General features: G+C 38.5%; 1 protein-coding gene across 1 annotated transcript in view; it reads right to left on the reverse strand.

Annotated features, from left to right (window-relative positions):
* The window catches only part of SEL1L (SEL1L adaptor subunit of SYVN1 ubiquitin ligase), a 39,163-nt gene extending 13,216 nt beyond the window's left edge, over positions 1–25,947 (reverse strand). Inside the window, exons 1-14 of the mRNA XM_060757189.2 lie at positions 25,768–25,947; positions 14,107–14,144; positions 13,436–13,661; positions 12,000–12,167; positions 10,647–10,752; positions 9,690–9,852; positions 8,184–8,237; positions 8,029–8,088; positions 7,413–7,494; positions 4,647–4,801; positions 3,352–3,408; positions 1,977–2,045; positions 978–1,055; positions 359–421 (exon numbers count right to left, since the gene is read on the reverse strand). Coding sequence (XP_060613172.1) covers positions 359–421; positions 978–1,055; positions 1,977–2,045; positions 3,352–3,408; positions 4,647–4,801; positions 7,413–7,494; positions 8,029–8,088; positions 8,184–8,237; positions 9,690–9,852; positions 10,647–10,752; positions 12,000–12,167; positions 13,436–13,661; positions 14,107–14,144; positions 25,768–25,864 — 1,416 coding nt within the window. The 5' untranslated portion in view covers positions 25,865–25,947. The remainder of the gene's footprint in view (positions 1–358; positions 422–977; positions 1,056–1,976; positions 2,046–3,351; positions 3,409–4,646; positions 4,802–7,412; positions 7,495–8,028; positions 8,089–8,183; positions 8,238–9,689; positions 9,853–10,646; positions 10,753–11,999; positions 12,168–13,435; positions 13,662–14,106; positions 14,145–25,767) is intronic.
* Between the last annotated feature and the right edge of the window lie 624 nt (positions 25,948–26,571).

A 26,571-nucleotide genomic window follows, 5' to 3' on the forward strand; every position in this document is an offset into this window, starting at 1 on the left:
AAACCACATATTCCAGGATTCCAAAGAGAGTACCAATGAAAGTGGTATCAAAATGCTACAATTCTGGAGAAAAAAACCTTAACAGGTTTATCTTGTTTTACAGTATTTTACTTATTTCTCCCAGCACAGGATCCAATAATGCCTATTATTTCACAATTTACCTTGCCTCCCCCCATGTTGTTTTCTCTCTATAAAATTATAGCCTTTACCCCCCCTCCAAAAGCAAATACTTGTCATTTTGTACCATGTAAGCACCATGCATACTGATACTATTAAAATGACAATAGAAGTTTAACTTATGTTGCAAAAAGTGGCTTTATTGGAAGGTTAGTACTGTTACTCTATCAGGAAGACTTACCACTGGAACACCTTTTCCGTACAGGTAAGCCATTCCTAGACCACTCTGCCCTACTGGATTACCCTGGAAAACAAAGAAATATTAAGGGAGATATAATTACAGGATGACCTCTGCATCTTCAGAGGATACATTTCTGGACTTGCATGGATACATGAAACCAGAGATCTTGTGAACTCTACTGAACTGAAGTACTTCCGGCTCCAAAATCTTATGGAGTCACACTGGAAGGTGTAAAAAATACCTAGAGGTGATATGTTTTGTAACTCTTGGAAAAATGAAACAACATCAGTGCCATGGATATTGGAGTCATGTTGTGTAAACTTGGATCTTTATCTTCACTAGACATTTTTTAGATTTAGACAGACATCTAGGCTTTCTAAGGTGTCATTACACATTAAATAAATACATTTTATTACTTAGGCTGTATGTTAATATGAAGTTGTGACTTAGGTTAAAAACAAGTAGTACCATGTTGGAACAAAGTAAGAAACTGTTCCCTCAAGATACTACAAAGACAAGACAATATTGGCATTTCTCAGGTGGTCAATTGGCTGAGTTATATTGAATTTTCCTTATGCAACAGCACAAAGCTTATATTGTATTTTCAACTGAAATATACCATATCAGCTGCTTTCTTGAAGTACTGAAGAGCTGTCTCATTGTTCTGAGGAACAATATCACTTCCTTCTGAATACATCTGGAGAAACAAAATGCAACAACAGGTCAGATTGTGGAAAGACAAAAGCTTAAATAGAGTTGCCACTGTAAGTAATAAGGTATTGGAATTCTTCATGCACAACTAATTTCTTTTATTCTTTAGCACAAACACAGAAATGGCAGTCACCTAATGTAAAAATATGATTAAGGGTTTATGTAAAGATCTAATTTGCAGACAGATAAAACAAAAGGAAGATTTACTCTGTAAATTTTGGAGAGATGCCTCTTTTAAAGGGCTTTTGCTCATTATATCTGTTACCACTGCTGGAGCCAGGATGGCGTAGTGGTTTTGGCATTGGGTTATTACTCTGGAGAATAGGGTTTGAATCTTGCCTCAGTCATGAAAAGCCATTGGGTGACCCTGGAAAAGGCACAGTCTTAGCTACACCCCCCCCCCCTTGAAATAGGTTTGCCTTAGGAGTCCTGTAAGACGAAAATGCCTCAAAGACACATAACAAATTTGTCAGAGAGTATGTGTGCTGTAGTGGTTTGGGTATCTGATGACCAAATGAAACTTACTGGATGATTTCAAACACATCACACACTCTCAACCTCAGAGGAAGGCAGTGGCAAATGTCTAGCCAAATCTTGCTCAAAAAAACCTCTATGACAGGTTTACCATAAGCCAGAGACAAGAACAATAACATCGGTCAGAACTGAAAAGTTCACCAACATGTTTTTGCAGTTACTTTCTTCAAAACATCATTGGGTTACCAAGTGTTTAGATTTTCACTGATCTTTTTCATAATCAAAGTGAAGTCACAGCTACTCTACATATAAATTTAAAAAGTCTTTTAAAACAGTTTAAGCTCAAGTGAACTTAGAGAGAACTTAGAGGGACCTTGATAGTAATAATATTATAACTTCCAAATGGGCTGCACCCAATATTAGCATATATTACCTTCCCCAAAAATGCCATTGCATGGGAGTTGCCAGCACCAGCTGCTTGACTGAAATATTCAAAAGCTCTCTAGAAGGGAGGGAAAATTATCAGTTAATTCAAGTGAGAACATCTGTCCATTAGTATGTCTCTTAATGTAATGGAGTAAATATGTATATATTTTATAAACAAATTACAAATACATATCAAAGACAAAGTGCTAATTATCTTATTTGTTTTTTTTTTTAAAAAAAATCCTAGCTACTTGATATGCAGGGAAGATGCCACTCTCTCCATAGCATGCAGCCTGAGAGGCACTTCTTTAGCCTTGTCACAGTAAAGAAAGTAAGCCTAATAACTAAGCTTAACTAAGCATCTGAAGCTCAAGAAACATTGAATGAAACAAGTTAAGACTGCTGGACAAGTGATTTCACCATTATTTAAACAGGCTTCCTATAAAATGGAGAAAGAGGACTTTTCATAAGTAAGAAGTTTGAATGTGAGGTAAATTCAAAAACTCTATGCCCCATATTTGATCTGGAATGATACCTTTTGTTCTATCACTTGAGAAACCCAATATTTATTTAAAACACTATATTAAACTGGTATATTTTTGTGAATTACACTGTGAAGATGTTGTGAAAGCTGAGTGACTAAGTGAAGTGACACTGGAATATTTTTTAACGCAAAGGACAGTGCACACATATTTTCACCCCCTTAGCCATTTTGCTTTATCTATATATTCAATCTTTGTTTGACTACATCATTGTCAACTATTAGTTGGTAATTTTAATGATCAACTGTGTTGCTTATTCAGCCAAGTTAGCAGGTTTAATATGTGTTCAGATAAATAACATGGAAATATGCCAGTTTTAGTTGATGACTCATCCCAAGAAAAGTTGGAATACTTGTTGTGTAGGAACTAAGAGCTTGTGTTTTTACCTTCCTTAACTCAAGGTTTCCATTAAAAACTGAAAATTTTTTTGGTTCTCTCATTTTTGTGTGTGTGTCAGGAGTGATTTGAGAAACTGCAAGTTGTTTCTGGTGTGATAAAATGGGCTGTCTGCAAAGATGTTGCCCAGGGGACACCTGGATGTTTTACCATCCTATGGGAGGCTTCTCTGATGTCCCCGCATGAGAAGTAGGAGCTAACAAATGGGAGCTCACCCTGCTCTCCAGATTCGAACTGCTGACCTTTTGGTCAGGAGACCTGCCGGCACAAGGGTTTATCCCATTGAGCCGGGGGGGCTCCCTCATGAACCAATCTTACTACAGTAACTGTACATATATGGGTTAATATGTGCAAAGTGTATTACAAATTCATTTTTAAAAGATACTAATATTTTATTTTTCTAAAACAACTGTATTATTTTATAACAAAAGCAAAAAAGGAGACCTGATGATTTTGCTCTACTCCTCTTCCTCCATGCAAATGCAATTGCCCGAGTCCAACCTGGAATATTAATTCAAACAGTTTTCTATAAAGCCAAGCCACCCACAAGACACACAAGAGTAGAATAAACAAATATACAGCAAGAGTATAATGTGCAAATCAAGAGGCTCAGGAAATATTTTAAGGGGAAAAAGCAAAATTGCCTTAACAAACATAGCAAAGTGGATACCAACAGCTACCAATAAATTGCTGACACGTGAAATAAATAAATAAATAAATAATGACTACTACTACTACTACTACTACTGCTGCTACTACTACTGTTCTGGGTACTGTTCAGAACTGACAAAACTACCTTTCATAGAGATGGTAAACCTAGGCCAAATCAAAAGGTGCTCCATTTCAGCAGCAGTTTGTCTATTAAGCAGGGATAAATACTTTCTATCTTCAAGAGCCCAAACCTCATTATTTTTCCATTTAACTCTTTCCTCATTTCCCCCTTCTGGTTTTTCTCTTTTTTCCTTTTCTCCTTAGTGCTCTTTTTGTTCTCTCTCACCTTCCAGCAGCTATATTAGGTTTTATGGAGGAAAAAGACAAGGGGGGAATTGGTGTGCATTCACACGTGTGCGCATGAAACAGAAAGGAAAAGGCTTTCATTTATTGTTAACATTTAAATGTCCTACAGAGGAGCATTGCTTATGTGAGTCCCTCAAGTTGAGAACCACTTTGCTAGTGGAACACCATCCTTTGAAAAGATAGAAAATGCTTCTGTGACTCTTTTTTATTGTTTTTGATGATGTCTTTAAAAATGCCATACATTTGCACTGTACCACATGTACCAACAGAAGGAAGAGTAATGCCGTACAAATGAAACTGGGAGGCTTCGGGGGCTGTATTTACTTTGGTCACAATTGGCCCCAAAGCCTCCTATAGAGATGAAATACTGTAAAAAACAGGGGCCGCGTGGACTTTACCCATCTTTTTGTATTTGTCACACTGCTATCATTCCCACCATTAGCAACATATTATTATTGAAGAGAATTACATTTTTTGTAAATATACTTTTTAATGAAATACAAGTTAAGCAGTTTAAGGAAGAAGCTTGAAACGGGAAAGCTTGGGAGAGGAGAGGAACAAGATGGTAGGCAAAGCTCACTGACTAGCATGTTTAGAGAAAACATGCCCAACAGGTGCACTAGCTACATGTCCTAATAGTTTCTAGATGATCATTTGTATGCTATCACAAAACCATTTTCAAAGAGCAATTTACCATCCTGTTTTGGTAAACTAATCCATACCTGTGCTTGAACATCTCCCTTCTCAGCTAGAAACTGGTAATATTGTATCAAATCTTCCTCTAGCATCCCACTTGCCATTCCTGGATTTTCTACTTCATCTGGCAGGCGAATTCTCTGTACCACTGTGCCTCCTGTCAGAGAGATGTCACTTGCCACTAGTAAGAGAAAAAAAGGAAAAAAAAAGAAGGCAAGTACATTCAGCAGTTTGTCCACATATAATTGCCTGCAAGATATGACAAATGTTTACACAAACAATTTAGTGTAGATTTTGCATTATTCTGCACAGCTCATTACACATAATATGCTCCCAAGTATATAATTAAAAAGGAGTTTCGATTAATTCAGTTACTCTATTGTATGAGAACTGGATATCACTGCTTAGCATTCTTGGATGCCTTCGAAAGCAATCCACACAGACCTGGCTTACTCCCTGATGTCAGCACAACCCACTTGTGTATGTGGATTGTTCATACAGTCATCCAGACTTCAGATGATAATGAAGATGATAATCATTATATTTGCATCCTATTTCCTTTCCTAAAGCGCAATCCTATGGTTTCAAGCGAGTGTCTCAGGACCGTCAGGATATTTTGCCATCAAGAGTGGAAAAGTTGGCCTTTGAAGATGGAGACGTAACCTCAGACTTCCACTCACCAAGAGAAATTGCCACCGTTTTTTTCATTAGGTTGAAGTCAATGAAGTGGGAAATGCATTAGGAATGTGCCAATGCACATGGAAAGAGTGTGGATATGCAAGATCCACAATACTCCGTAATAGGCAGAAGATATATCAGTCTTGGAGCTGGAATAACACATTTTCCACCAACTATTGACAGAGGAGGGCAAAAACTGCCTTCATCTTCCCCTTCCATCAAGAGCTGTCAGTAGCTTAGGTACTCTCCATTGTTTCAATTCTCTCTCAAAGTTCATAAAATTGCACCCCAAATTTCTCCACGTATATTTAAACACAGTATTTGAAATGGCTCTCAAAAGAACACAGGACTGCCAGAAAAGTTAACAGGACAGTCTCTTACGGGTCTCAATAAAGAATAGGGACTACCTTAACTAACTGCATATCTGCTCATAAACATACACGGACACTGTGGTCATCAGAGGGGGCCCTGCTCTTGGTCCCACCTCCGGCTCAAGTGTGTTGGTGAGAACGAGAGAGAGGGCCTTCTCCATGGCCGCTCCCTCCCTATGGAACTTTCTCCCTATGGAAATAAGAACAGCTTCCTCACTTCTCTCCTTCAAGAAGAAATTAAAAACACACTTCTGTTTACTGGCCTTCAGAGAGGATTATTAGCTCCTATTAACTTTTTACGGCTTCTACTCTGCCTGATGAGGTTAATAAATAATAAAACTTTATTTATATACCGCTCTATCTCCCTGAGGGGGACATAGGGCGGTTTCCAAGTAACATCACCAAAACATACAAAGTAAACAGCATGACATAAAATTAACAAAACAACATAAACATAAAATTATCACAACAACACATATATATTAAAAATAATCCTGCCTGTTCAGAGCAATTAAAAGGTCGGGCCGAGGCTAGTGCAAACTCTAAATATGAGAGGACCGGGAATTAAGTACAGTGCTATAACAGGCTATCAACAATAGCAGGTATGAGTCTGTGGCTGCTCATTTCCAGGGCCTATTAGAGGGATGCCCGGGGTAATAGATAGGTAGTATAAGGCCATATTCAACAATGTTTGGGCATGAGCTAGAACTGGTCATTCTCAAAGGCTTCTTGAGATCATATTGCTTTAACACATTGCAAAGCCACGTTTTTGTTTATTTTTATGTTGGTTTTTATCAATTGTGTTATTTATAGAAACCTATTGTCTAGTGTTTTAATGATTACTGTGATGGTGTGAATTTTAATGGTTTGCTTTTAATTGTGTGTTTACTGCTGTTTTATTGTAATTTTTTCTGTCTTTGTAAGCCGCCCACCCTGAGTCCCTTTGGGGAGAGAGGATGGGTTAGAAATAAAGTTGTTGTTGTTGTTGTTATTATTATTATTATTACAACAACAACAACAACAGCAGCAGCAGTACTCTGAGTTAGCTGTAGTCTCTGAACACTTCTGAAATGTTGAATTATGTAGAGTGTATTGTGGTAACCCAAACAGGATATTAATGAATATGCCACTGCAGTCAGATCTGGCACCTAAAGGAACAGGTAGAATTCGCACCCCAGACTTAGTTATACAAGCTACAAAAACATTTAGGTGTTTGATAATTTCACTTTCTCAATGACTTCAGTAAATGTGAAAGTGGTGGGGGCGAGGAAGGAGATAGATCCACTTACTGCCACTAAACAGCTTCTAACAGATTATCCCTGAAGAAATGTGGCCCTCAACAGAAAAACATCCATCGTGCATAGATCAATAAGGTATGAATCTTCCCTTACAGCAGAGAGATGAAATACTATAAGAAAACTAATTCATATGTTAAAGCCATTCATGGCGCATGAAATAGATCAGGCTTATTCAAGAAGACTTTTGAAACTTTTGGTTTAGGGTGGTTATACTGTAATATACAATACAGTCAAGTATCACATTTCATATAGCAGAGTTAAGTGATAAAAGTTTTTTAAAAACCCACTAATATAACAAGCTGTTGCAATAGTGAGGAGAGCATTCATTTTCTGTTCAAATCAAACTCAAGATCAAATATCCATGTCTCCTTGTACCTTACATGAAAAAAGCAACTCAGAAGTGCGTATACTAAGTAAAGTCAAATTAAATATGGAAAAAACATACCATGGTTGGCAACCAGACGATAATGTGTGAGTGCAGATTCACAGCTCTGAAGAACTCCTATCCCAGCCCAGTATCGGTAGCCCTGGAAAGGAGCAAATCATATTATTCAAATTATTAAAGGATAAAAATCTGGCACTATACAAAGATAAAGCTTGCTATTATATAAACAAAAGTATTCAAGAAGATGGTGATCCTGAGAAAAGGTGAAGGATATGATCATATTCAAGTGTCCTATATTCAGCTTTTATTTCAGTTCAGGAGCTATAAAAATTCTACTTCAAACAAAACGGGATCCATACTTTGCCTTCCATTAATATGAAAGCTCTTTTCATTCACATTTTTCATCCAAAGCAAGAGTATCACTTGAACTCAGGGATACGAGTCATACAGCCCTCCTGATGTTGGAATACAAGTCCCATCAACTATGTTCAGCATAGCTAGTGGTGAGTAATGCTCATACTTGTAGTACAATATTACCCAACGGGTCATTTGACTCCCATCCTTGCTTTAACTGGAATCTCAATCTTGTTGGAAGACTATGAATCACTGCTTTACGGGTTACAATGCCACATCCCCCAAACTAATGCTATGTAAGTAGATAAGGAAATATATTTACCAAAATCATATGGGCTATCAAATTTCCTCCAAGAGCTCCAAAAGTGTAATAAACCAATGCCTAGAAAAAGAGAGAAAATCTGGTTAAATTGATTTTGTTGGCATAATTTACAGAAAAACATAAGGAGAAAAACCTCAACTGGAATTATAAAGTACCTTAGCCTGGCTGGAATCAACACCAAGGCCAGAGGCATAGAGAAAACCAAGGGCCTGAAATGAAAAGAAACAACAGAAATCATATGTGGCAATTTCAGTATTGCTTTAATGTTTATAACTGCTTTACAGGGTTACTCTTTTTGTATTTCCTTTTAATTAGTAATAAATGAAAGTCTTGTTCATCCTTCCTACATAGGTAGTCTAGTCAATACAACAGAAGATAGTGAAGTGATCACAGCACTTTCCATGCTTCATAACACTATTTCAAAATCTAATGCAACATGGTATGATACAAGGTACATTTTGTGACTGATAATGTTTCTGCATTTTAATCAATTCTGTATGGTAACTGAAAATTAAGCCTGCAGTGAGGACACAAGAGGAAATCCTAATAAAAATGTGACATTTTACACATATGCTTGCTGATCTACAAAATATGTAGGTTTTTTGCCAGATTAAATTTCATTCTGACTCTGAGAAGACATGATTGGTACCAAAATGTATCTTATGCTATTATATGAAGAGATTAAGGTGGGCTGACAGGTTTTAGTGTTCTGATGACTGAATATTCTGAAAATAAAACGTGTAATTCGGACTGGTATTTCAAAGAAATACTAATTAAACCTCATTTCACATTCTGTGAGGATTTCCATGACCACAAGGCTCACATAGAAGCTCTGATACTACTTGAAGTCTTTTAGCTAACTTGGCTAAAGGCACAAGTATCACAATGTATCTCGACACCTAATGTATATTTTTCCACAGGCAAACTATTGTAAAGGTAAAGGTTTCCCCTTGAAATTAAGTCTAGTCATGTCCGACTCTGGGGTGGTGGTTCTTATCTCCATTTCTAAGCCAAAGACCCAGCACTGTCTGCAGATGCCTCCAAAGTCATGTAGCCGGCATGACTACATGGAGCGCTGTTACCTTCCTGCCGGAGCAGTACCTATTGATCTACTCATATTTGCATGTTTTCAAAATGCTAGGTTGGCAGAATCATAGAATCAAAGAGTTGGAAGAGACCTCATGGGCCATCCAGTCCAACCCCCTGCCAAGAAGCAGGAATATTGCCTTCAAATCACCCCTGACAGATGGCTATCCAGCCCCTGTTTAAAAGCTTCCAAAGAAGGAAAAAGCTTCCAAAGCTTCCAAAGAAGCTGGGGCTAATAGCGGGAACTCACCCCGCTCCCTAGATTCGATCAACCAACCTTCCAGTCAGCAAGTTCTGCAGCTCAGCAGTTTAATCCACTGCACCACCAGGGGTTCCACAAAATATTGTAGGTAAGAATAAATTAGGAGTGAAGCCTTTTACCTGCTTGAATTGGAGGAACCTGTCAGCACCTTAGCACACCTTCAGTTATAGCAAAAGAAATATAGTCATTCTTTTAAGAAATAACATGAAAGTATAGCTGATATTAAGGAGTAAACAAAGCAACACAGGGCAAGCCAAGCACAATTATACATTTCATACATTATTAATAAAATAGGTCTTTAAAATATACGCACTGTCTGCCCTTTCGGAGAACCTTCTTCAGTAAGTTTCTCAAAGAGTTCTTTAGCCGACTGAATGTTTTGCTTCAGGTAGTCCCCAAACAACATCGCATAAGACACTTTTTCCATCGCCTTTGTATGATTCATATCAGCTGCCCTCAGAAGATATTGATAGGCTCTTTAAAAAACACACACATGCACTCTCAATTATTATTTTGAGTAAACAGAGAAGACTATCTAGATCAGTGGTACTCAACTTGTGGGTCCCCAGCCAGTTTACCAACTGTTAGGATTTCTGGGAGTTGAAGGCCAAAACATCTGGTGACCCACTGGTTGAGAACCACTGATCTAAGTGAAGAGGGGTTCCTTAATGTTACATGCAGTGAAAAATTATAAAGTTTTAGCTCAGAGCTACTGGAAATGATGCTCAAGTGAGCAGTTCTAACATGCTATTAACATTTACCTGAAAAGAAGTGTGTCCTGCAGTAGTTTGACATTATTAAAATTATCTTTTTATCACTTGTATAGAAGGCATTTATGTGTTAGGGCAATGAAGCTGCTAGTTCCAGTCCTGGAGGCAGCAAAGAACTACAGACTGAGTATCCCTATCTGGAATTCCAAAATATGAAATACTCCAGAATTGTCTTCCTAAGTGGCTGAGATAGTAATATCTTAGTTTTCTGATGGTTCAATGTACATACCACTTTGTTGAATGCTCAAAATTATTAAAACATATTGTGCATAAAATTACCATCAGGCTATATGGATAAGGTGCATATGAAGCAAAATCAGTTTATGTTTAAAATTGGTTCTCATCTCCAAGATATCTCCTTATGAATGTATATGCATATACAAGTATTCCAAAGTCTCCAAAATGCTTCTGGTGTAAAGCATTTTGGATAAAGTATACTCAACTTGTTGCATAAAATTATGACTAAAAACTTTGATCTCAAAAAAAAAAAAGTAACTCACACTTTCTTTTGGGATTTTTTACTGCTTTCATTAAGCATTTTCATTCCACTTTGATAAACATCCTCTGCTTCTTGCATTTGTCTTCTCTTATTAGACTGTTCTTCAGCTAATAAAAGAAGAAGAGATAAAAAATGAAGACTTCAAACATTAAGATATTGCTCATACTTTTTCAGGCCAAATATTTTGATGACTATAAAACATTACACCACCATCTATTTCACACCGTTTGGCTATGCTTTAAGAAACTGTCTGCTTTCTTGTTCTGCAGTAGAGAAGCAAATGCTCAGAAATAAATTAAACAAATTACAAACTGGAAATAGTCAAAACAATCGGTTTTTTTTCATGTCAGGAATGACTTGAGAAACTGCAAGTCACTTCTGGTGTGAGAGAATTGGCTGTCTGCAAGGACGCCTGGATATTTAAACTTCCTGTGGGAGGCTTCTCTCATTTCCCCACATGAAGCTGGAGCTGACAGATGGGAGCTCACTCCGCTCTTCAGATTTGAACCACTGACCTTTTGGTCAGCAGTCCCATTGTGCCACTGGGAACTCTGAACGATATATAGCTTGTTGTTTTGTGGCTAAATGTGGTAACACACATTTCGTGCATTTTAACATGTCTGAGTTAGGGAAAGGGCACTTGATAGGTGAAAGCTATGACTTGGAAAGAATATGGAGAGCTAAGATCCATCAACATTACATCATTAGTATATACAAAACTTTAAACAAAACTGGCAGCCACTCCACAGCATTGCGGACTGTTTTAACAGATGGCTGGACCCCAAATACTTAAATGAAGTGTGTCTAATACTGAAAGGAGAGAAGACAAAGGCTCTAATTTTGCTCAGCTGAAGATACCTAACTGCCCTCACCAAATGCAAGATGAAACTGGTCGTGGTGAATCAGATGTCTCCGGGAAGTCTGTAAGTAAAGTCTGAAGGTAGTTGGATGCTTTGGGTTTCATTCAAGAGGAAAAAGTAGGGTAATAATAATAATGCTAGCCTCTATACTTAATTTATTCTGAGAAATTGGCACCTCGATGTACACTATTATTGAATATATAAGTTCTTCCAAAAATGTGATGTCCTATTAAAGCTAAGTCACAGCAAATCTAGTATCTACTTTTATTTCTACTAGAGTTTTAAAACTGTATATATTATGCTTTTACAACATGGCATGACACCTTGGATCTCATGCTAGGAGAAAGGTGGGATATACATTAAATATATGAATCAGATATCATTATCCTCAGTCTCTATTGTTACAAAAGCACAAATAAAATTTCCCCAAATACCATTTATCAGGAAATTCCTTGTAGTCTAAACAGTAAGAGTGAGGATTCAGATCTACTTACTTTCACAGAATCCCCACTTTTGATCACTTTTGTAATCATAGGTTGTTGCACACCAAAGCCTGCTGTCTTCTCTCCCATCCGTAGTACACTCTGAGTACTCCTTCTCCAGGAAAAGGAAAGGGAAGTGGCATGGTTCACCATCTGCAGTTCCTCCAATAGCTGTCAGAACTAAAAACAAAACACATCACATTAAGCTTCCAGAAATTTAATATACCTTGAAGGACTTGAACATAAAAATTTTGTTTCCTAACTTTTTCTATATTAAACAGAACATGTGGCTGCTGTAAGCTTTTTCCTTCTCAAATGTATGTCTATAGAATATTTATTTCCCAACAAAATAGATATTAATGTCTAGAAACTGCTGAATGTGTAGTAATTAATCGGATCTATGTAGCAGGAGGCAGGCATTCTGCCAACAGCTAGTAATCATGTGCAGTGAAAGAAATACAGATGAACCAAGTTGCTTCACCATATCCAGTTGCTGTTGCATAACAATTTTGTCAGACAGAGTTGAATCAATACACTCACTCTCCCTGCCACATATCACAAATATTGTGTACATATTTCCCATAATTAATATTCGTTTGTGAAAAGCAGTGGTATTCCCAAAAACTTCAAATTTCAACTGGGATAGTGTAAACAAAGTGGGCAAAATCTTTTAAAACAGTTACTATTTAAGGCTAGTGAGTCATGAAATGTGATGTTGCAAAGAATCTAGTGAGGACACGACAGCCACGTTTAAATATTTGAATGGACAAATTCATTTTCTGTTGCTCTGGAGACTGAGCAATATATTGAAACTGCAGAGGGGAAAAGCATCTAAACATTAGAAAGAAGTTCCAGATGGAAATAGATGTTTGCCAGTGGAATATGCTGCCTCAGCATGTGGTGGAGTCTCTTTCTTTGGACACTTCCAAGCAGAAGCTGAATGGTCATCTGCTGGGAGTGCTTTAATTGTTCTTTCCTACATGGAAAAACATGGGGTTTGGGCTGGAGGCCTTTGGGGTCTTTTCCAACTCTGGAGTTCTATAATTTATCAGGATTTTCTTTCCATAAATAAATGTATGCTTCTTTTCCTGAGGAAAACAGCTCTAAGTTTTGCCTTATTCTTATCATCTGTTTTCAGGTGCTGAAAGTTACATAAAGTCATCGATTACAGTTGACGTGGCATTAGAAAAAAGTGAAAATCAGGTGTCACTTTTTTTTGTGATAACATAGTATGAAACAGGTTTTCTCTCTTTTTGGAGAAAATTCACACAGGTGAATGGAGGAAGGGAGCAGATTTATTTCTCATTTTAATAACTATAGTTTACGGAATTATATTGCCACTTTTCCCGAAACTGTGATCCTCCACATCTAGAACCTACAAATATAACCTATGATTTATGCACATATTTTAAGCGCAACAAGTAAAGAGATCACACATAAAAAATTACCTGGTTTTTGCACTTCTAACTCTTCCAAACCCTTATTAAGTAAAGTTGACAGTTCCAGAGAATCTAACTCCTCTAAAAGCCTTTCCTTCTCTTCCTCTCGGGTTGTGAAACTTTCTCCATCTTCTGTATGAGTTTCTGGTTCCTCAGAGTCAATGAAGATTTGACCTGCTACCACTTGCGTTCCTGCTGGATGGTCTTTCACTTGTTCTTCAGAAGGCAATGCTGTCTGCAGAAAATAGGACATAAATAAATAAATAGGTCAAGTTTTTAATCACTGCTCAAATTCATGCAATCCCATCTATCTAAAAAAACATGAAGTTCTCATTTTAGCATGGAAATAAACAGTCAGAAATTACTCCCTTCAGGTTATGAAGAATATTTAGAAATTGTGGATGATTTCTCTCCAAAAACATGTCCAATTAGATTCCTTTCTTGGCTTACTTCTATCATCCACTACTTCAGTTGAGAAGATAAGGATGTACTTCCCACTGCATCCATGCATTTTAACCATAAATATTCCATGCTGAAGAGGATGATATGAGCTGCAGTCCAACATAACCTAGAGGGCTGTCCTTTGCTCACCCATTTCAGAGTGTTGTTATTAGCAATTGAAAATATCTTGGTATTTCTTGGATTGGAAAAGAAGATCATAAATATAAGAAGATGGTCACCTTTGATTCAAATGACTCTTCCTGAGCTCCTTCTTCATCTGCAAAAGTAAACAAATATGAATGAATGATATCCAGAGGCATTCACTGTCTCATCTGAATACTTATTAGTTTTAAGACTTATAATGTTAGTATCTGTTATTCTTATATACTCAAGCCTAGAATGGTCAACATATCCTTATTTGTTTTGTGGAGGTATCTAAAAAATGTTGTTAACTGCCAGGATCTCTAGAATTGTACTTTAACCTTCTCATATAGCCGACAGCTTCACAGAAAAGACCACAAGAGGAATTACTTTCTGCTTAGCCTTGACATGCATTATGTCTTCCTCTGGAGCTCCAGATTACAATATCAAAATTACTATATACTTCATCCCACTAGAGAAGAAATCAACTTAAAATCCAGTTTCTGCCTCTTGCAGAATTCTGGGGTCTGTAGTTTAGGGGGGAGCCTTTAACAGCCACACTAAACTAAAAACCCCAGAATTCTGCAGGAGGCAGAAACCGAATTATAAGTGGATTTTTTCTCTAATGTGATGAAGGAGTATAAGTGGTTCTTATGAGTGATACTTGGCTTATCGAGCGATTCATCTGTAAAGATGAATCCTTACTCCTTACATTTTACTGTCTCCTGAGAAGCTGCTTTAGACAACTGAAGGACTTTCCTGACTGTAAGAGCTGTTCAACAGTGAAACTCATTGCTTTAAGAGTGTGGAGGAGGCTCTTTAGAGCCTTTTAAACAGAGGCTAGATGGACATCTGTCAGGGGAGTTTTGATTTTAATTTTCCTGCATGGGAGGGGGTTCGACTAGGTTGTCAACCTGTGGTTCCCCAGCTGTTTTAGCCTACAACTCCCAGAAATCCCAGCCAGTTTACCAGCTGTTAGAGGATTTCTGGGAATTGAAGTTCAAAAATCTGGGGACCCACAGGTTGAGAACCACTGGACTAGATGGTCCATGTGATCTCTTCCAACTCTATGATTCCATGCTGCAGAGCAAAATTATTGAATCTGTTCTTGCATTCCTCCAGTGAAGATTCTTACTGGATCTCATTTCTTCTGCGAATGGAAGAAGCCCTTCTATTTGCAGAAAGGACATTTCGGATCTAACCCAAAGTATCAAATGGCCATCCATCATTAGGATTAAGAGTTCAAATCTGTAATGCAGGTGGTTTTCCAGATTAAGTTCACTGAAGAATTCGGTTTACATGTCACAGAGGTCATGCAACACAGTTTTGTTCCTGTTTTTGTATTTTCACATTTTCCTCCTTTTTTCATTGCTTTGTCAATTTATTTTATTTAAACAAGTAGCACAAAAATACAAAGAGCTGTATGGCAATCCATCTGCTTCAAAACTGGAAGAATGTTTATAACCTGTGAGAAATCAACTATTTAAGGAGAAAAAGAAGAAACTGTGCAAGATAGATAATCCTGTCAAAGGAAGATACTGAAAGGGATTAAATGTAAAGAATTGTGTGTGGTGAAGCCAGAAGGGCACCTTAGCAGAGAAAGAAAGTTAAACAAAAAAAATCACATCATGTCAAAAGACTGTTCAAAGTTAGGCAAAAATGGCACATACAGAATTGCAAAGTCAGTGTCAACAAATGAATTTTCATAGAGCTTGCTTTCATAAAACTAACTTAGCTGTGAAAATTCTTAGTTTCACTCAGGAAAAGCAACAAGCCAAAACTTTGAAACACAAGACATTTCGTATCTGAAGAGAAGCAAAAATAGCTCCACAAAAAAATCCCTTATCATTCTTAGGTCCTGTTATACTGCCATAAAATTCAATTCAAAGCAGATAATCTGGACTTTGTATGGCAGTGTAGAAGGGATGTTAGAATTTATGAATTAGGAGATGATACAAACTAAAGCATCCAAATTTTTAACTGGCTGAGTTTTTAAAAACCTGATCAATATTTACAGTAACAATATGCTTACAGACATATTTTTCTTTCTGTTATGAAGTTGAAGTAATATTGTAAATAGTGATTTCAACAGCAATATTATTAAGAGGAGGTACAAAAATAAGGCAGGATGAGGTAATAAAATGATTAACAATGAAAGTATCTATAAACAAGTTAAAACTATGTTTCTGAACAAAAAAAAAACAAAATGCAGAAAAAGGTTTAGTGAGAGCCCTCTAAATCATGAGAAAGAATGAATATATTCTTGTTTTTATCTTGAGAGAAAAGCAAGCAGTGTTTCGTTCTTGTTGCATCATGTTAACATCTCTCTGAAGCAACAAGCTCTATAGTTGGGTGCAGACAAGCATGCACTGATTGTTAAGAAAATAGATGTACTTTCCAAGGCAAAGTATTGAAGGAAAGGGGTGCTTCTATTTGTTTAGTTGGCTTTCAGCATTTATACACTCTTCCTTTTAAACAGGCAGCCAATATGTAAAATCAGACCAGTGACAGAAACATTTTCTTCTTTTTACCATTCCTAACACAAAACTCCTAAATCTTAGACCAGGCTTTTTAGCTGCTGGTAAGCAGTATCTAGAATCCAAGAGATATAAATATCAATTTATGGCTACCTGAAAGCACTCTCTGTTCATCTCAATATGTAAAACAAAATAAGGAAACATGTTCATTATGATTCCCATGAGATAAAGCGTAAGGATCACAAACAACAGTAAGGATTGTTTATTTAAGATGAACATCCAAGGGTGCATCAACACTGTAGAATTAATGCAATCACTTTAATTTTCATGACTCAATGCTATGGTCATGGGAGCTGTAGTTTGATTTGAAATCAGCACTCTTTAGCAGAGATGTCTAAAGCCCTTGTAAAACTACAATTTCAAAATTCCACAGTTAAAGTGATGTCAAACTGCATTAATTCTACAGTGCACCCCAAGCTTGACTGTATTGTAATGATACACTTTCCAGGAGATTACCAATATGGTATTACTTCTATATTGTTTAAACCAAACCAAGTTGAATTCCTACTGTGATAAAGAAAGTTGACATCATAAACACATGATTTGAATGCTATAACTTTTGTTTTGGTATCAAGAAAGAAGCAGTCAGCAACCTTAAATGTTGTACTGATATATTTTCCAGCTATATTACTTAAAATCCTGATTATAAAAAATTAGCAAAATTAATCAAGTTATCGTATTAAAACAGAGCCAATGGTTTGAGTATAAGAATAAGGCACATGCCCTTCCTATTGCAGTTGGTCAAAATTAAGACTGCAGATATTGAAAGGCTTTTTACTGATATTGGTCCATACTAACCATCTAGAGTTCATGTCTGCCTTACAGCCAATGATAGAAGTGTCCTCTAAGGAGCATGCTAGTTATCCAAACCACCCTGTGGGGGAATTCTACATTTCAGTCTAATGTCACTTCTTTATACAGTTTGTTCACAATACATGAATCAAATAATGCAAAATTGATGACTTGGCCAGCTGAGGTTAAATGCTGCAACTTGTGAGTGGGTGTTTCTGATCTTGTGAACAGCAGATCCAGTTCCTGTGTTGACAGGACTGAGCAATTGGTTCATTATCTTATCCAAATATGTGATTAGTAATGTGTTAATCCTCACTAACCATCTGCATTTTTCCCATAGGTGTTTTTAGAATAATCAGTTTGTGAAGCAAAGTGAGAAATAAATCAAGGGTGCTAGCTGTTTTACCCATATATGTTTTATCTATGTTTATCAGGGTACTTCTGTTCTTAAATATGTCCAAGATGCTGAAAGGCATTTTTCTCATCGCAAATCTTTGTAATGCTCAGAATTTTTCTTACATGCCAAAGTATCAGTTAGCAAATAGCAGTCAGTTTAGGCTTGGAAATAAAAACATAAATAAAAACAAATATTACATTGAGTTCAAAATTTTGTTGTGCTCAACTGTCTCCAGAAAAATCACACTTTAATTTAAGAAATACTATAGTTATGTCCCTATCTTTGGAAAAGGAGGAGACTTGTTTTCTGCTGCCCTTGAAACTAGGACTAGGAGCAACGGATTCAAATTGCAGGAAAGGAGATTCCACCTGAACATTAGAAAAAATTCCTTGACAGTATGAGCTGTTTAGCAGTGGAACTCTTTGCCTCAAAGTGTGGTGAAAGCTCCTTCCTTGGAAACTTTTAAACAGAAGCTGGATGGGCATCTGTCAGGGATACTTTGATTGTGCTTTTCCTGAACGGAAGGGGGTTGATCTAGATGGCCCATGTGGTCTCTTCCAACGCTATTATTCTATTATTCTAATATTCTAATTCATCACTTGCATTGCTATGTTCATGCTTTTCAAAATAGGTCTAACTGGCTTGCAAAATACTACATTTTATTTACAGCATTTATATATCACTTTTCTCACCCCTAGGGGGACTCAAAGCGGTACATGAGAGATCACCATAGATTTTTTTGAGAACATGGTCCTATTGCATTCAACAGGAGACTTAAGCATCTCTCATTAAAACGAGTCTAACTTGCTGACAAAAATGAAAATAAACACAAACTTAAACTTGCCTTCTAGGGACAAAAATGATAAATATATTATACACTTATCACATAAAAGCAAAAGTAAAGCAACTATATTCACCTTTTAAAAAGCATAAAATTACTGGGCTAAGAAAATACTGTAAACATCACAGTTATCTTGTTATATCTCAGAATGGCTACCATACCTGTAGGAAATAAGCCAGACTGACTTGAGCTGCCATTTTTTTACTTGATAAACAAACTCTTCTATCATGAAAACATATAATACAAAAAAAAATCCATTCAGAAAAAGGACATAATTTCCCAATATAAAGCTACTACTAGTAATACTCATATTAAAACATCACTTCCATTTCCACTATATTTCCAGTAGAAGTCAGATGCACTGATCTGTTATACTTTTGGAATAGATAAGAACTGGTAGTAACTATAGTCTTAAATGGATACTGGAGTTACAAAGTCATCCACACATTTCTTATTTCAATGCAAATCCCTAATCACCTTTTTGAAATCCCTTAGTGCTGAACAATGCTACGTCACAGGTAAAGATCTAGATTGTCTTAAAAGTAGTGCCAGTCTATCATAAATGCAGGATATATGACCATAACAGTCTGAAGATTACTCTCAAGTGCAATAACTTATCAGCAGACCACTTTTTAAAAGAACTCCCTTTGATTCAGAGTGTATGTTTGTGGGTATTGGAATGGGAAGTATAGCACTATTTTCTCATTTCTTCTTTAACTAAAGCATAGAAATAAGCTAATCACAATTCAAAATATGAATAAGAATGTGCAATTTCTCTGCAATCAGTTTTTCTAGGATCTACACCTGGGACTACTCAAAGCTGCTATGGTGAATAATAAGACAAAGGACACATAAAGCAAACTTCCCTGTTTGTTAGATACTTTCAAGGTCAGAGATAAAACATACTACACACTTTAGAAGAAAAGGTAGTAATTACCTGAGTAACGTAATAAAACACCACAATAGTTTCTATCACCGCCCTTTGTTTGCTTACCAAACTAATGAAGTGACCTCTAATTTGCCACTCGGGTACAAGTACACCTCAGTGAACAAAGTTGATATGTTCCTAGTCATTATGTCTTTAGCAGAAAATTTGGCAGCAGAGGCACAAATAACATGGAAAGAATAGAAGTAGATTCCTATAGCTCAAAAAAGAACAGTTTAACATGTTTCAGAAAGTTTTTTTTATCTAATAATAGTAATAATATTTAAATACAAAATGAATCAAGCAGGTTACATCAACATTTCCTAAGTAAATAAAAAATGTTCATGCATGCTTTACATGGTACAGACAAATGTCAGATTCTGGAAGAAGCAAAGACTACTGGCACTGAAGCGATGATCTCCGCCATCAACTTTGCTGGACTAGCCACATTGTCCTTATGCCTGACCAAAGCAGTTACTATACTCTCAACTCAAGAATGAAAAGCGGATTGTTGGTGGACAGAAAAAGAGATTTAAAGATGGGTTTAAGGCTAACCTGTGGCATAGACACTTGCCCCTTGAACATTCTGACTAGAGGTCAGCTCTTGCCAACAGTGCTATGGAGTTTGAAGAGAACTGAATGGAGGGTGAAAGGATGAAACGTGTCAAGAGGAAGGTATGTCAAGCTAATCCTTATTGGGACTGATGTCCTCACTGTGGAAGAACATGTGGATAAAAAATAGGCCTCTACAGTCACCTATGGACTCACCACCAAGACTCTGCACTTGGAAAGCAATTATACTTGGCCATGAGTGATAGCCTATGATAATGATTCTGACAGCAGCTGCTGTTTATCTTATTTTCACACGGCTGAAGCACGATCAACTACAGCAGAATCCCTTTTCAAGCTCAAGATCCACCACATTGATTACAGTAAACATGGTAATATATTTTGACACTGACAACTGATATTTTTCCCAGGCTTCCTCTGTCATCATCCCAATTCTAGAGGACATCCAGCTAGAGCAGCAGTTCCCAAACTTTGGGCCTCCAGGTGTTTTGGACTTCAACTCCCAGAAATACCAGCCAGCTTACCAGCTGTTAGGAACTGTAGGAGCTGGAGTCCAAAACAACTGAAGGCCCAAAGGTTGGGAACCACTGAGCTAGAGGATTAATAATAATAATAATAAGCATTAGTTATATCCCACTTTTCTCCCCATGGGGATTCAAGGCAGCTAACATCTATCTACTCTAAATAGTTTAAAAATAGCAATACAAAAATTAAAAAAAAATTAATAACAGTGTAGTAAAAATAGAATGAAAATACATCAAATACATTAAAATGGCATTTAAAACTCATATCCCCCTCAAACCCTCCCTCCTTCCCTAGAGCCACCCCTTCCCCAAAAGCCTGTTGGCAGAGGAAGGTCTTGACCTGCTTATGGAAGGCCAGCAGGGATGGGACTATTCTGGTTTCTCTTGAGAGGGACTTCCACAGCCTGGAAGCAGCAATCAAAAAAGCAGGATGGGATATTAAAAAGACTTAAAAAAAAAAGACCTGCTTTGTCAAGTGATGTATGCCTATATCTGGAAGATCTGGTCTCTGCGCTGTTACTTCATTGATCTTTAAACTTCTTTGTTAGGCAAGTCTGTCAAGAATATTTGCAATTGTACTAACTGCTTCCGTTTGATAGGTGGAACCTTACCAAGTACTGTATGGCATCTTAGGAATCACACTGTACAATCCAACTAATCTACTATATATAAGCTCCACAAAGTTATGTTGGTGTATTCCATCTACCAAACAATAGTAGACATGAAATATTTGATATTATTCCCAGAGATGAGGGAGGAACAGTCCTTTCTAGTCTCCTCTTTCTCATGAAATTGCATGGAAGCTGATCTTAATGTTTCCCAAGAGGCGATAACCTGGTTGCTACCCCTGTTCTGGCATAATAAAATACATTTTGATAACAGGTGCTGTATAGGAATATGTGTCCATGAAGGAAGTAATAGACCCACTCTATTCTGCTTAGAATAATAGACCCATTCTATTCTACTTACACTCTATTCTACTTCTATTCTACTTCTAGCTTAGAGAAGACAATTATGCTGGGGAAAATGGAAGGAAAAAGAAAGAGGGGCCGACCAAGGGCAAGATGGACAGATGGTATCCTTGAAGTGACTGGCTTGACCTTGAAGGAGCTGGGGGACGTGATGGCTGACAGGGAGCTCTGGCGTGGGCTGGTCCATGAGGTCACGCAGAGTTGGAAGCGACTGAACGAACGAACAACAACATCCTACTTTGATCAAACCTCACAGAAGATTGTGTTTGGTTCTGGGCATTACAATTCAAGAAGGATGTTGACAAGCTGGAATGTGTCCAGAAAAGGGTGATTAAAATGGTCATAGGTTTGGAAGCCAAGCCCTATGAGGAAAAGCTTAGGAAACTGGATATGTTTGTTTACCTTAGAGAAGAGAATGTTGAACGGGGACATAATAGCCATGTTTAAATAGTTGAAATGTTATATTGAGGTTAATATATTGAGGGGCCAAGCTTGTTTTCTTCTGCTGTAGAGACAGAGCATTGGGTCCAAATTACAAGAAAACAGATTCCACCTAAATATTAGGAAGGACTTCCTTATGGTAATTGCTGTTGGGCAGTGGAATATGCTGCCTCAGAGTCTCTTCTCTGGAGGATCTTAAACAGAGGTGTGATGATCAGAGGTGCTTTGAATGGGTGTTTTTGCATGCCAGGGTTGTACTGGATGGCCCCTGTGGTCTATTCCAACTATGATTTTAAATAATGTAAGCAGTACCTCCATAGCACCAGACAGTTAAACATGGGAACAAGAATGAGAAAGAAACAGGTATCCATTATAAATGACTTTTATAATAACTCACCCCTTTAAAAGCTTTATTGGATCTGAAGGAACTCAGAATATTAGTAAATAAATCTGGTATTTCTGGTTCTGTGGAGGAATTGCACTATACTAGACCTTTGAAAGCAAAGACTTCTACATCCCCATTGCCATCCTTATAACATAGAAAAATAGCAAATGTATTTCTGCTCTGCTGGTGAAGACATTCAGAGTACTTCAGCTGAATACCACTCTTTGCAAATCCTAGATTAGCTAATGCTTAGATGTTGTCCTTGTGGCTCTGAAGACTGAGATAAAACTATGAATCTGGACCAACTAGGATGTGAGTGTTATATGTGTAAAGTGGAAAGATCAGCAAATATTATCTGTGTTTTTTAAGCTTGTTACTAGGAATATTAAATACTCTAGGGTGGGCTGCATATTCAAAGTAGTCAGTTAATTGATGACCCTGGACAGAAGCGATGGGAACTGCACTCTGTTAATATCTGGAGAACAACTCTGCTTCTCCACACTGTTGAGTGCTCACCAATTTGATTCAAAAAAGCCTGATGAAGCCAAAATGAAAACTGTATGTAACATTTGTGGACTTTACTTTGGCATTTGTTCCCCACCTGTTTATTAAATAAAATAAAATAAAATCCCCTGGTGGCACAATGGGTTAAACAATTGATCAACATGTTGGTGGTTTGAATCTGGGAGCAGGATGAGCTCCCGTCTGTCAGCTCCAGCTTCTTATGCAGGGACATGAGAGAAGCCTCCCACAAGATGTAAAACATCAAACATCCAGGCATGCCTCTGGGCAATGTCTTTGCAGACGGCCAATTCTCTCACACCAGAAGCAACTTGCAGTTTCTCAAGTCGCTCCTAACACAAAATAATAATAAAAGCAAAAAATAACAAAAATGTATTGCAAAACACTCTGGAATATCTACGACTGATACAGTTTGAGCATCCCTTATCCAATATCCAAAATTATCTGCATGGGTGGCCTGAGATACTGATTGTCGCCTTTACTGATGACAAAAACTTTGCTTCATGCATGGTGTAGCTGTGTATAAAATGACCTTTGGTCTATGTGTATAAAACTATAAAGGGAACATATAAATCTCAACTCCAAGGAATATAAAAATATACCAAGGTAGATCTAGATTGTAAGCCTGAGGGTAGCAAACTGTCAAATTGACAATTAGTTAGCCATGCTGAGGGAGCCTTTGGGGTTGAAGAATGGAATATAATAAATACTCTAAATAAATAAAGATAATAACTATGTATATGTATGTGTAAAAGCAGTCATGGGCAAACTTGGGCCCTCTGGGTGTTTTGGACTTCAACTCCCAAAATTCCTAACAGCTGGTAGGCTGTTAGGAATTGTGGGAGTTGAAGTTCAAAACACCCAGAAGGCCCAAGTTTGCCCATGCCTGCTTTAACATTATTTGTTACCTCCTGGAAAGTGTGCTATTACGAGGGTTGAATGAAAGTAATGCCTCCACCTTTGTTACTTGGGTTTGGATGGGAATATTTTAATAAATCAAACGCAGAAATAATCCTTAGAATGTGCTCTTTAACGACCACTATTCACTTTTCCATATAATCACCAGACAATTGGATAAATTTCTGCCAATGATCAACAAGTTTTCTGAAGCCGTCACAGAAGAAGTTGGCACTTCGTTTCCGCAACCAGCGTCTCACAGTTCTCTCAACGTCTTCATCAGAAGATCTTCTTTCATTGTTGGAACAGATGGAAAACAGGCAGTGCTAAATCTGGACTGTATGGAGGATGCCGTACGGTGGTGAGATCCAGTCTCTGAAGTTCTGCTGTGGTGGCATGTGAAGCGTGTGGTCTGGCATTGTCAGGAAAACATTCGCCCAACGACGCACTGTACTCACATCAACACAGTCACCACAAACAGCTTGCATTCTCTGATTAAACTCCTTTGGGGTGACACCTTCTGCTGTCAAGAATTCCGTGACTGCATGCTTAAGTTGCATTGACCGACCGTCTACGCAGGGTTCCATACTTCACACTTTATCAACACAACCATTCAATGCTAAGGCTTCCCACCAAAATGGAACTGTAGAGGAGAGTCTAGTGGACAAGCCAGTACCTGCCGCATACCAGTACTGCCATCTGTTGAGGAGTTACGAAAGTGGAGGCATTACTTTTCATCATTCAACCCTCATACACTTGAGCTGATACAATTTCAGAAATGACCAGTCATTCTTTGCTAAGCTTAGGGGAGCATCCACTCTATGGGATTAATGTAGTTTGACCCCACTTTAAGTGCCATGGCTCAATACTATGTGGAGAAAGTCAACATTGACACCAAAATACAACATCGCCTGAACTCTGCGAATGCAGCATTTTTCCGAACGAAGCAGCGAGTGTTTGAGGACCGGGACATCCATAGGGATACCAAGGTGCTTGTTTATAAAGCTATTGTCCTCCCAACCCTGCTATATGCCTGAGAAACGTGGACTGTCTACAGACATCACATGCAACTCCTAGAACGATTCCATCAGTGCTGCCTCCGGAAAATCCTTGGGAAGACAAGTGGACAAATGTCAGTGTGCTGGAAGAAGCAAAGACCACCAGCACTGAAGCAATGGTCCTCAGTCATCAACTCCGCTGGATCAGCCACATTGTCCAGATGCCCGCCCACAGTCTCCCAAAGCAGAACTCAAGAATGGAAAATGGAATACTGGAGAGACTTAAAGATGGGCTCAAACCAACCTTTAAAACTCTGGCATAGACACTGAGAACTGGGAAGCCCTGGCTCTTGAGTGCTCCAGCTGGAGTTCAGCTGTGACCAGCAGTGCTGTAGAATGTGAAGAGGCACGAAAGAGAAAAACGTGCCAAGAGGAAGACGGGTCAAGCCAACCCTGACTGGGACCATTTTCCACCTGGAAACCAATGCCCTCATTGCGGGAGAAGATGCAGATCAAGAATAAGGCTCCATAGTCACCTACGGACCCACCGCCAGCACATTGATCCTGGAAGACTATCCTACTTGGATAACTAGGGATTGCCTAAGTAAGTAAGAATACTATGTAATTGAGGAAGTTTTAGTATTACAACAGGCATGGGCCCTCCAGGTGTTTTGGACTTCAACTCCCACCATTCCTGGCAGCCTCAGGCCCCTTCCTTTCCCCCCTCAAGGGCCTGAGGCTGTCAGGAATGGTGGGAGTTGAAGTCCAAAACACCTGGAGGGCCCAAGTTTTCTCCTACCTGTTTTACAAGGCATGGAGCCTTCTCTGTGCGAAACCACGGGTGCCCCACCAAAGCACAAACCCTAGGGTTCCACAGCATAGGGCCTCAGCAGTTCAAAGTGGCGCCCAACTGAAGGAACCCCTTTCACCCCAGGCCCACCCGAAGCGCCATTACTGACCCGCGGCAGCCAAGCAGACCCCCGCCGCCAGCAGCAACAGCAGCACCACCGCAGCGGAGAGCCACCGCGGAGAGGCCCGCCTTCCCGGCCGCTCCATCTATCTCCCTGGGACTGCTTCCTCCCGGTGAGGCGAGGCGACGCTGACAGGAAGGGCGCCTGGGTTTGGCAGCCTCGGCCCCGCCCACCGACTCCCCCGCCGGGTCAGCCAATCGCGCGGCGCGGCTCCGTCCAATCGCCGCTCGGCGCCGGAGATGCCGCGATCCTATTGGCTGTCGCGTTGTTCCGACATGGCCGCTCGGAATTGGATGGGAAACAACTCGCCTTTCCCAATACTGGGCCGGCGCGTCAGTAGTTTCCCCGAGGCCGACCAGCTGACTAAATGTCATAGAGGTGAGGCATCGTTGCGTAGGGCAAAACAAGGCATCACTTCGGGTTCCTCATCGCAGCCGGGAAAATATCCCACATAAAATGGGACTGAATTTTTAGCTAGTTTTGCACTCATCCTTGTTAACATTTGTGGCCATTTCAATTCATTCTAATTGAATGATTTTTTTTATTTCGTGTCAGGGCAGCCAGTCAATTATATTACATTTCTAACAAAACAAAGCAAACAAACAGACATGATACAAAATTTGTGAGTTTGGTAGTTGGTTAAATGTCCTTTGACCAGTATCTGGCCACTTGGAGTGCTTCTGGTGTTGCTGCAAGAAGGTCCTCCCTTGTGCATGTGGCAGGGCTCAGGTTGCATTGCAGCAGGTGGTCAGTGGTTTGCTCCTCTCCGCACTCGCATGTTGAGGATTCCAC

The sequence above is a fragment of the Anolis sagrei genome, chromosome 1, assembly GCF_037176765.1.
Source record: "Anolis sagrei isolate rAnoSag1 chromosome 1, rAnoSag1.mat, whole genome shotgun sequence".
Classification (NCBI taxonomy): Eukaryota; Metazoa; Chordata; class Lepidosauria; order Squamata; family Dactyloidae; genus Anolis; species Anolis sagrei.